We start from the raw sequence: 12012 nt of genomic DNA, 5'->3' as shown, positions 1-12012 counted from the left end.
ACAGTACTCTTGAATATATTAGTACAATTCCCATTTGAAGTTAATATTAAGCAAGATAGATTGATGAAAATAAGGATTTTCTGGCTGTATTGTGTGGCTATGAAGGTAGTTTTTAAAAATTTATTTATTTAAAAGGCAATGTGATAGAGATATTTTCCATCTACTGGTTCACTCCCCAAATGTCCTAAACAGCCAGGGCTGGGCCAGGAGCCAGGAATTTCATCTGGGTCTTCCACATAGGTGGCAGAAACTCCAGTATTTGGGCTACCATCTGCTGCTTTCCTAGGAGCATTATCAGGAAGCTGGATCAGAAGTGGAGGAACCAGCACTTGAACTGACACTCCAGTATGGGATGTGGGTGGCCTGAGTAGTGGCTTAACTCACTGCATCACAATGCCAACTCCTAAAGATTTTTGTACAAGCTGGTCATGAACAACTGGACTCATTACATCACATTTATGATGGCTAAATGACAGATGACATACTTATGAAATCTTTTAACTATGATCCAAACCAACAAGGCAATTGTTTATTCTTTAAACTGTTTGCTTTAACTGTTTTTCCTGTTTATTGACAGTGCATACCCAAAAATGACCTAAACACAAAAATAAGAGAAACAGCAGTATACACACACACACACACACACACACACATATATTCATTCATTCTTTTGGGGGTATAAGGCAGCTCAGATTCCAGTAAACAAATACAGTAGACTAGATGGCTTACCCAACAGTATTTTTTTTTTTCACAGTTTACAGAGCATAAAAATTCATGATCATGGTGCCATCATGGTTGGTTTCTAGAGGCAACTCTGCTTGGCTTTTAGAAAGCTGCCTTCTTGCTGTATCTTCACTGGGAGAAAGAATGCGTGAGTTCTCTGGGATCCTTTCTTAGAGGCACTAACCTCTTCATGAGAGCCTCACCCTCATGACCTGCTCTAACCCTTATTACCTCCCCAAGGCCCCTTCACCAAATACCATCACATTAATTGGGAGAGCACGCTGACACAATTCATTCCCAGAGAAGTGTTCTTTTAAATTTTTTCTTTTCTGATCTTTAAATTTTTTATACTTTTCTCATTACTTGAAATCATTTTTTATCTTCTCCTTTTGCTCAGTATTCTATTTACTGGCCTTTATTAGTGTCATTAAAAGTTCTGAGTTGCCATTTAGCAAGCTGACTTCAGCCAACAGCTTTTATAATTTTTAAGATTCTGAATAGAGTGTACTCTGAGGTTTAAATACTTACAGTGTCTGGGAAAGTAGCAGAGGATGACCAAAGTGCTTGCACCCCTGCCATCCATGTGGGAGACCCAGCCCATTTTGGGGAGTGAACCAGTAGATGGAAGATCTCTGTCTCTCTCTCTTATCCTGTCTCTCAGTAACTTTGTCTTTCAAATAAACAAATAAATCTTTTAAAAAATACTAATTACTGAACTACAGGTCTGGAGACATAAACTCTAAAGAATTAATGTATTTGTTAGTTGTTCCTGCCAGTGTACACTTGGTATTAATTGTCAGTCTCCCTAAATGTTAAAGAGGGAAATTAAAGTAGGTAGATTTGTAGCTATTGATGCATTTAGTCTGGTTTTCTCTAAAACTAAAACAATTTTCTGCCTAAAGTAATAAGTTTCATTTAAGTTTTGGGTTACCTAGATAAAGACTTTGTCATGTAAGCAATCAATGAAGTGCTTTATTCTGTAGACCAGGCCACCCTGGATGACATGGAGAAGTCTGTGAATGATGATATGAAAAGGATCATTCCTTGGATTCAGCAACTTAAGTAAGCTTATTTATTTAACTAAGGCTAAAATGGAAGCTTATTTTGACAAGATGTATTGTCTTCCTCATCATTACTCTTGATTAGTCACTGTCCTTAAGGTTTGTGACATGAAACTGGAACACCTTTTGGTACCTTAGAATCTCAGTTCTCTTGGAAGATGTCCAGGATGCTAGGCAGAGCCTGGTGTCAAATTTCCCTCTAGAGCAAATATAGATATGAAGGACATGACATTCAACTCACATTCTTTGCCGTATTTTTCTCCTGTGAATTTTATTGTGGCAAGTGTTCTCTGTAATGTTCTTATCCAGGATGATATCTGTGGTATGAATCTGCTGGCTGACACTTCCAGAATAGTCGTCTCTGCTTCTCTAGTACCATCATTCAGTTTGTCTTAAAAATCCATTGAATGCTTTGTGCTGTTAAACCAAATAAAATTAAATATGGGGCTAGAGATAATTCTGTGGGGTTTCATTACCACCCTATTGTACCAAGGCACCATAAATAAATTGCAGATATCAAAACCAGAACTGACAAATGGAAAATAGGGGTCACGGGGAGGCTGGAAGACAAAAGAAAGGCTGATCAGTGGGATCTTTGGTTTTTGTAATCTTCTACCCTCGCCTATGTTGGTTTTGTAAATATTTAATGAATTCATTATAATCAAGTAATTTTTCATTAATAAGGCATGATTTTTAATTTCAGTAGATGGATAATAATATATGAGCCTTTTGGGGGGTAGCTGTTTAGTATATCTGTTTGTTGGTCAATAGATTATAGTCAGTCTCACTAACAATTTTTAGTGTTTTGGCATTTTGTGTATTTTGGCTAAGTAAGCAAGGCTTAAATATCTAACATTCTTAATTAATATACCGCATAACTTAAGGTTGTTAGTGCCAGAAATAAAATCTAAAACCAGAGAGCTAAGCCCCAAAAGCCTTTAACAATTATGTATCTGTAGTTTAACTGACATTATTTATTTCTGAGAAATGTCACCTGAGATTTACTTAAAATAATCTCAAATGATCTCATTAGTGACCAGTATATCACTAATCTATCATGAACCATTTTTTGGGTGGGCAAGATGTTTTATTGAGGTGCAATTTTATTGAGGTATAACTTTATACCATATAATCCACACATTCAATGATTTGTACAATTCAGTAATTTCTAGGAAATTTGCTGATTTTTACAACCATCACCACAATCCAGTTGTAGGAAATTTAAAATACTTCTATCATCCCCCAAAAGACTCATTTATAGTAAATTCTTAATTCCCAGCCCCAGTCAACTATGAATATACCTTCTGTTTCTATAAATTGGCCTTTTCTGGACATTTCACATTTGTAAGTCATAACATAGATGCTCCTTTGTGCCTGTTCTCTCACTTAGCATGCTGTTTTCAAGATTTTACCATGTTATAGCAATGTATGAAGATTTCTATTTCTCTGTGTCCTTGCCATCACTTGTTACTATCATTGAATATAGATATTCTGGTGGGAAAAGATCTCATTGTGATTTTAATTTCATTTCCCTAAGGACTAATGCAGTTGATCATAAGTTCATATTTTTTTATCATGTTCAATAAAAGCGAATTCTAGAAAAAGTAGTGAAAAATCATATAAAGACTATAAACTCCCTTTTTTTTATTATAGTCAACAGACAAAATTTATACTTTAAAAAAAAAAAAGATGTATTTGTTTGAAAGGCAGAGCAGCAGAGAGGGCAAGATGGAGAAAGATCTTCTGCTGATACACTCCCCAAATAGCTGCAAGCCAGGAGCCCAGAACTCCATCTGAGTCTCCCACGTGGGTGGCGGGAGTCCAAGTAATTGGGCCATCTTCTGCAGCCTTCCCATGTGCATTAGCTGGGAGCTGGATTGAAAGTAGAACAGCTGGGACTTGAACCTGTGCTCCAGTATGAGATGCCAGCATCCTAGGTGGTGGCTTAACCCACTGTGCCACAATGCCAGCCCCAAATTTATACCTTAATAAATATAGTCAGAACAAACACACCGTAGGAAAAAAAGAAAACTATAGAAAGTGTTAGGAGTGAAATAGCAATTAACACTTTAGAAAAAGACCACCTTTATATATTGCTATTTAAAACTTTTAATGTGACAAATGAGCTCCTTTCTTGCTTGTTGTAGTTTATATAGGTCATATTGATGGTAATGATAATCATATGAGATAATGTTTATCTTAACTGTTTCTGTGTTTTTCTTTTAGTAACATAGACAGTTAAGATGACATTCTTACAAAGGTCTGTTGATGGAAATGGAAGTAGAGATTTGAAAACATTTCAGCAAGTTCAGGATGGTCATTTGTAACTTTTCAGCAAGTTCAGGCTGGTCATTTGTAACTCTTATCCAAAGTGAAGCAAGTGATAACAATGTTTTCAAAGTTTATCTGTACTTAATCAGTAGCCACTTCCAGCAATTGATCCTGTAACATTGTTATATTTGTCTTTGGAGAAAAGTTGTTTCCAGATTTTATATACTTTCCAGTAGCAGTGGGCAAAACTACCCTTAAAGTGTTACATATTATAACATGGTTTTATTGCATCTGAATAGTATAGTTTTTACCACATGCAGTTCACTGCACAAACAGTGCAACACCCTGACTGGCCTGTACTCTGTTCAGCCAGGTAAGTTTGATGATCATGAGCTTGGATGTTGTGGCATTGTTACGTTGGTGTGAAAAATTCTTTTGTGGAATTATCTCACTGTGCAGCAGTGAGAAATTGTGCCAGTCATTTTGTCCTTTTTTTATGTATTTAATTGTATGATATCCTAACCTCAAGGATAGACAACGAAATAAAAGGAAAGAGAAAACTCTAGTAAAAGCATCAGATTGGGGGCTGGCATTGTGGCACAGTGGGTTAAGCCACCACTCATGACCCTGACATTCCATATCAGAACACAGGTTCAAGTCTTGGCTGCTCCGTTTCTGATCCAGCTCCCTGCTAATGTGCCTGGGAAAGCAGAGAATGATGGCCTAAGTACTTGGGCCCTGCCACCTGTGTCGGAGACCAGGCTGGAGTTGCAGATTCTTGGCTTCGGCCTGGTCCCAGCCCTGGTTGCTGGTGGGGCATTTGGGGAGTGAACCAGTGGATGGAGATCTGGCTCTTTCTCTGTCTCACCCTCTCTTTCCAGTGCTCCACCTTTCAAACAAATCTTTTTAAAAAGTATCTAAATAAAATACGGTGACATATTTGAAAAGGAGGAGAGAAAGAAACTAATTAATACTGGCATCTACTGTGTATACTGTGCTTTTTACACATATGCAATATAAAAACTGGTTTACATTTCCAGTGATACTGTAAAAGTGAAATATTTTTATACCTATTTGCTCTATTTTGTTTTATGAACACTTCAGGCATTTTATGCAGGATGTTGAGAATAGTTTGTATTATCTTTAGACCATAGGAAATCTGTCATTCCCTGTAATAATACAGTGTCTGGCCTTATAGATAATTTTGCTATAGAACTAATAAAAATCATTTCATATTCCATTTTAAATTTGTTAAACTAGAACTAAGAATTAATAGTCCCATACAAAACTGTGGAGAAGTGATTCATCAGTGTGATCATGTGTCCTTGTAGTTTAGTTAAATTTCAATTAATTTTTTTTTATTGTCTTCAGTCTATTTATAAAAAACCAGTAGCACAAGTTAATCAGAAAAGTATGATTTCATGATGTGGATTTTTCTCTTTTCAATTAAGATTTTGGCTTGGACAACAGCGTTGCAAACAATCGATAAAGCATCTGCCTACAATAAGCAGTGAAACATTGCAACTTTCCAATTACTCAACTCATCCTATTGGAAACCTATCTAAGAATAAGCTATTCATTAAACTTACCCGTCTTCCACAATACTACATTGTAAGTATGCAATTGAATGATTGAGAGGGATCAAGTTCAGTAATTCTATTAGTGTATTGAATGATTTGTTTAATTTGCAAATGAACTTTATTGAATATTTGACTTTTATATCATGATTCCCAACCCAGGAGGTAGGAATGGTAGAGGGAGATAAGTCATGTCCCATTTGGGGAATATGTTTCTCACCCTAGGATTTCTCCTATATTTGAGGCCTTTCTCAAATTGGAAAAGTTTGAGAACAACCTTTGGAGATGTTTTGATATCAGATAAACTTGTTTGGTTTCAACCGAATATTATGTGGAATTAACTAGCTAAAGCAGTTTTATTTTCAATATCCTTCATTGATTGAAGGCATATTCCTCTTTCTTGACTGAATGTACCTTTCAGTGTACAATAAGATCCTTTCTTATTTCTTTTTCACTCTCTAGGTGTTTTCCAGTTAGTTTCTTTGAGATCTTTGAATTAGTTAAAATTTCAAGTATTAACTTATCTAAAATCTCCATATACACCAAATAGGTACTTTTGGCTAAGAGTCTTAAGATGTTTGAAATTCAAGGTTATTGGTTGGAGGTAATGAGAGTGAATATTTTAAGGAGGTGTACTTTATAAAGATATGATCTTAAAAAGGTCCCTGTGCAGGCTGATATATCTTAAGTTGGGTTACTTATATAGACTGAGTCTTTCACTTGGTGTAAACTTTACTTTTTTTCTGAATTTTAAAATGCCAGCTATGAAGCTAGAAAAAGGGCTATTGTACAGTTCTTAGTGAGCTGCGTGATGTCTGTGTGAAATAATGCATAATACATGCATAATAACCAAACTTATGACCATACATAGAACTCTTATACAAGCCACAAAGTAAGAATTGAAGTGGTCATATCTTTTCATTTTCTGACCTTATTTAGCATCAGCAAGTAGCCAAGCTTTTGTGTCAATGACTAGTGATTTATTGTAAAGCAGTAATTTGTTTTCACATGATTTAGATCAAAAGTGAATGTAGGAGACGGGCATTTGGCCTAAGAGTTAAGATGCTGCTTGGGATACTGCATCATATATTGAAGTGCCTGGGTTTGATGCCTGGTGCTATGTGGTAATGTGCACCTTGGGAAGCAGCAGGTGATGGCTCAAGTGGTTGGGTCCCTGTCAATTGAGGTCTTTGCTCCTGGCTTCAGCCCAGCCCTAGCTCCAATTGTTGTAGTCATTTGGGAAGTAAACCAGTGGATGGTAGTACACCCTGTCTCTCTATCTCTGATAAATGAATGAATGAAAGAACTTGGGGTGTAGGTCCTTCCCCATCATCCACTTTTATCTCTTAAGAATGATAAAATCCAAGGCCGGCGCCGCAGCTCACTAGGCTAATCCTCCGCCTAGCGGCGCCAGCACACCGGGTTCTAGTCCCGGTTGGGGCACCGGATTCTGTCCCGGTTGCCCCTCTTCCAGGCCAGCTCTCTGCTGTGGCCCGGGAGTGCAGTGGAGGATGGCCCAAGTCCTTGGGCCCTGCACCCCATGGGAGACCAGGATAAGTACCTGGCTCCTGCCATCAGATCAGCGCGGTGCGCTGGACGCAGCGCGCCAGCCGCGGCGGCCATTGGAGGGTGAACCAACGGCAAAGGAAGACCTTTCTCTCTGTCTCTCTCTCTCACTGTCCACTCTGCCTGTCAAAAAAAAGATAAAATCAGGGCCGGCACTGTGGGGTAGTGGGTAAAGCCGCCACCTGCAGTGCCAGCATCCCACATGGGCACCGGTTCTAGTCCTGGCTACTCCACTTCCGATCCAGCTCTCTGGGAAAGCAGTGGAAGATGGCCTAAGTCCTTGGGCCCCTGCACCCACGTTGGAGACCCGGAAGAAGCTCCTGGCTCCTGGCTTTGGATCAGCACAGCTCCGGCTGTTGCGGCCAATTGTGGAGTGAACCAGCCCAATAGGAGACCCCTCCCTCCCTCTCTCTCTCTCTCTCTCTCTCTCTCTGCTTCTCCTTCTCTGTAACTCTTTCAATTAAATAAGTTTTTTAAAAAAATGATCAAATCATAAAAGTAGAAAGAATACCATAGATATTAAAAAGAAGAGAGGAGAGCATACTGTAGTTGATCTCTCTTTAGATGTTATTTTCTGCCACTTTATTTCTTTTGGTCGACTTTATTGAGATACGTTTACATACAATAAAGATTCAGACCTTTAAGTGTGTGACTTTTGATAAATACATACAATTGTGTAAACCTCCATTTCATTTGGGACATAGAACAGATTCACCTTACCTCATGCTGCCCCCTTTTTAACCAGCCTGTCATCCAACTAGTAACCTGTGACCTTCCTTCTCTGTAATCTTGCTAGTTTCCTTCAGCATAATGCCCTTGATGTTCATTCAGTTTTAGTGTGTACAATAGTTCCTTCCTTTTATTGTAGAGCAGTATTACATGCTTTGAATGTTGCAGTTTGTTTACTCAGTCACCCTCGAAGGACATCTAGGCTGCTTACAGTTTGGGGTGGATGTTACTTAAGCTGCTGTAAACATACACATGTAGGTTGTGTGTGAGCATTCATTTATTTTAGAGAAGTCACCAGGAGTGGCACTGTTGGGTTACGTGGTCAGTGTGTGCTGATGAGACACTCTTGCATCCCCACAAGCAGTGTGTGAGAGTTCTAGGTGCTCCTTATCCTCACCAGCAATTAGCATTGTAACGTTCTGGAACTCCTGCCATCCTGACAGGTGTGTAGCGGCATCTTAGCGCAGTCATAATGGTGCTTGTGTGGAGTGTCTTTTATGTGCTTATTCGCACATTCTTTGGTGAAGTGGCCATTTTGCTTCTTCCATTTCCTGAGCCACACCAGCAATGTGCTTTCCTTTAGAGAGTGGGTGGGGAAGAGGAGAGAAGAAAAGGGAAGGTGAGACAGGAAAGAGTATGTTTTGGCCAAGAGCCTTTTGCAATGGCATTTATTTCTGTCACTAAGGAATTTAGAGAACATTTCTTAAATTTTCACTACACTTTGAAACTAGTAAACAGGTTTGGTGGATAAGAGCAGGGTCTCTGGAGCCAGAGTGTTGGAATCAAAGTGTGTGTACATCACTTCTAGGCTTGGTGACCTTGGGCAAATAACTCACTGTTGATGCCTCAGTTTCCTCATCAGAAAAATAAAGGTAATATCTCCCTTGCTAAGTTATTAGGAACAAATGTGTTCACATCTATAAACTACATGGGATAGTACTTGGCAAATAGTAAGCTCTATATTGGGTGGTGTTAAGTGTCAGGGATGTTTATCCTCTCTATGACTGACCTTTTCAGTTGAAAAAAATGGGAGTTGTTTTTGCATGTTTGCAAGCATGACAGATAGTTGTCATTTTCCTTAGCCATAATTATGTAATTTTCAGGATGTTTTAGAGGTTAAGGTAGAAAGCAGGACAATTTTTAAAATAGACACTATTCTAGAAAATATAGCAGACCAGTTGAATATAGGCATAAACTCTTTTTTCCAATTTATAAGCTGAGTTAGGAATATCAAGAATGTAAGTGCCCCATTTTCTATTGTTTATGGCTATATTTACTTTTACTGTTTAGTCTGAACTGTTTTTTAGAAAACAAATTATATATTTGGGAATGCTTTTTATTTTTAATATCATGATCGATTTGTCCTTGTTTTTTAAATAAAGACATGCACATTAGATTTATAATTTAAAGTCCTTTTTGATAGAAGAAACTATCCAGCACTTTATTTCTCTGAGTTTCTGGTTTGGGCCTTTTTAGGTTGTGGAGATGCTAGAGGTTCCCAATAAACCCACACAACTTTTGTACAAGTACTACTTCATGTCTGTGAATGCTGCAGATCGTGAGGACAGCCCCGTCATGGCCCTGCTGCTGCAGCAGTTCAAGGAAAATGTCCAGGACTTTGTTTTTCATACAAAAACTGGGAAACAGACCAGAACCGGAACCAAACGCAAGGTATGATTGCATACAAAAATGAGCACAGAATTTGTGTATAACATTGTTGTGTTCTTTACTCACTTTTAACATGGGAAACAATTAGGTAAGGTTTTAAAGAGATGGGCAGCTGATACATGTACAATAGTTGTGTACATTTTTTGAAAATATTTCTCTTTTAATTTTAAGTTGTGTATCATTTCCTTGTGGGAACTTGTTAAACACAGAATATTTACTGCTGAATTACCAGTGTTTAGGTCAGCAATTGTTCATTATATGTCAGTATTTGCTTGGTAAACATTTGTTGAAAGAGTAGAATAACATTTGTTTTGATTAACCTTGAGCTTTATTGTGGTGTTTAACTGTACTTTTAACTCACTTTTCTTGTTTACTTAAATTCTAGTTGTCTGATGATCCATGTCCAGTAGAATCCAAGAAAACCAAGCGATCAGGAGAAATGTGTGCCTTCAATAAAGTTCTAGCTCATTTTGTCGCTATGTGTGATACAAATATGCCATTTGTAGGACTTCGGTTAGAGGTAATTTTTGAAACAATTCTAGAAAGAGTAATTTTTAAAAATGTATCCCAAAGTTACATGGATTCCATTAGGTGAACAAAAATGAGTGTGATTCTGTTCATTTTGGGAGGAAAGGGGTTGCTGTCATAGCATCTCATAATAGCCATGTAAAACATGACTAAATTATTTCATCCCTCTGAGTCCAGATTCTGGGCTTACCATTGTTTATGGACATGGACAGTAAATTCTCAGTTTAGAAAAAAATAGCAGTACTGATTAAGCTTATAGGAGGTGATTAGATAGGCTGATCTTTTTTCTGAGTTGGTAAAGCCACATATATTATTTAAGCACTAGTAATTTGCTCTCCTTTCTAAGAAGCATGTCAAAGAATATTAAATTAAATGGTTGCTTTTGGTATATGGACGATGCAAAGGATTTACACAGAATTAGTATCTTTGATGAATATCTAGTATGATCTCCTGACATGAGAGTAAAGGGAGATAACAGAAACTTTTATATATGTATATATATATATATGTGTATATATATATATATATATAAAACTATATATAGTTACATTGGAATGCCAGTTCAAGTCCCAGCTACTCTGCTTCTGATCAAGCTCCCTGCTAATGTGCCTGGGAAAGCAGCAGAGGATGGCCCAAATGCTTGGCCCTCTGCCACCCATGTGGGAGACCCAGATGGAGTTCTAGGCTCCTGGCTTTAGCCTGGCCCAGGCCTGCCCATTGTGGTATGAACCAGTGGATGGAAGAGATCTCTCTCTCCTTCCCTCTCTCTGTCATTCTGCCTTTCAAATAAATAAGTAAATCTTAAATAAAATCCCAGTTACTTCCCTTTATTTTGAAGTTTTCCTTTTTGTATGAACTCCCTCCTTTATAAAATACTATGAATGAAGAAGGGGCCTGCAAATGTGGAAGTGGAGTTTTTCAGTTGGGCTGATGATAATTGCTTTGGGATGGTTTGATGAAAATAGCTTTCATGTCTTTGAACAGGAACCAGCAAGCTTTTTCTGTAAAGGCCAGATGGTAAATAATTTAGACTTTGTGGATCATATGGTCTCTGTTATGGCTATTTAAATCTACTGTAGTAATGTGAGCCAGCCATAATTGATATTTAAGCAAATGATAATGGCTATGTTTCAAATAAAACTTTATTTTCAAGAAGTGGCAGTGGGCTGGATTTGGCCCGTGAGCTGCTGTTGCCAGTAGAAGGCTTTGGAATCTGCAAGTGGAGGATAAGGTATGAAGTTGCGAAGAGCAGCAGTAGCCCTGAGAGAAACCCAGCCCAGAAATAGGCACCTAAAATAGGAACTCATGTCCTTGATGACCCAGCTCCTAGAACTAGGAGCCTGATCAATGTTCTCTTGTCTGGATATTGACCATAGCTCCTAAACAGTACAGGAAGCATCCGTGATTACTATTTACTTACCTGTGCTCTTAGGCTCTTTTTTTTTTTTTTTTTTTTTTAAATTAATTTATTTGAAAGAGCAACACAGTGAGGGATAGACAGAGAGTTTCTGTCTGCAGGTTAGCTCCCCAGACGGCCACAATGGTGAGGCTGGGCCAGGCTGAAGCTAGGAGCCAGAACTCCATCTGGATCTTTCACATGGGTGCACTTCAGCCATCTTCTGCTGCTTTCCCAGGAATGGAAGTGGAGCAGCCGGGACTGGAATTGGTGCTCATGGGATGCCTGCATCACAGTGGTTCAACCTGATGTACCACAATGCTGGTCCCCTTAGGCTCTTTTGTCATGCCATTTGGATTGATTCTTGAATGTCATTTAGTTGTTACCTTTGCAGTGGGAAGGCAGGATACACATGATGTTGGAGCATTGTGATGTTTATGTCTTCTCTTCCCAACCCACAGGCCAGAATTAAAAAAAAAAAAAAAACAGTGTA

The 12012-nt window shown here is 38.3% G+C and overlaps 1 protein-coding gene across 6 annotated transcripts in view; it reads left to right on the top strand.

The window, feature by feature from the left end:
• Positions 1-12012, top strand: part of MED14 (mediator complex subunit 14) — a 73534-nt gene that overhangs the window by 21615 nt on the left and 39907 nt on the right. For all 6 annotated transcript variants that reach the window (XM_070067491.2, XM_070067489.2, XM_070067493.2 and 3 more), the window contains exons 12-15: positions 1707-1785; positions 5507-5666; positions 9404-9598; positions 9981-10115. In XM_070067491.2, the coding sequence (XP_069923592.1) occupies positions 1707-1785; positions 5507-5666; positions 9404-9598; positions 9981-10115 (569 nt within the window). The remainder of the gene's footprint in view (positions 1-1706; positions 1786-5506; positions 5667-9403; positions 9599-9980; positions 10116-12012) is intronic.

This window comes from Oryctolagus cuniculus, chromosome X (genome assembly GCF_051225735.1).
Source record: "Oryctolagus cuniculus isolate XC-2025 breed Fujian yellow rabbit chromosome X, ASM5122573v1, whole genome shotgun sequence".
NCBI lineage: Eukaryota > Metazoa > Chordata > Mammalia > Lagomorpha > Leporidae > Oryctolagus > Oryctolagus cuniculus.
This window is presented reverse-complemented; position numbering and strand designations above follow the sequence as displayed.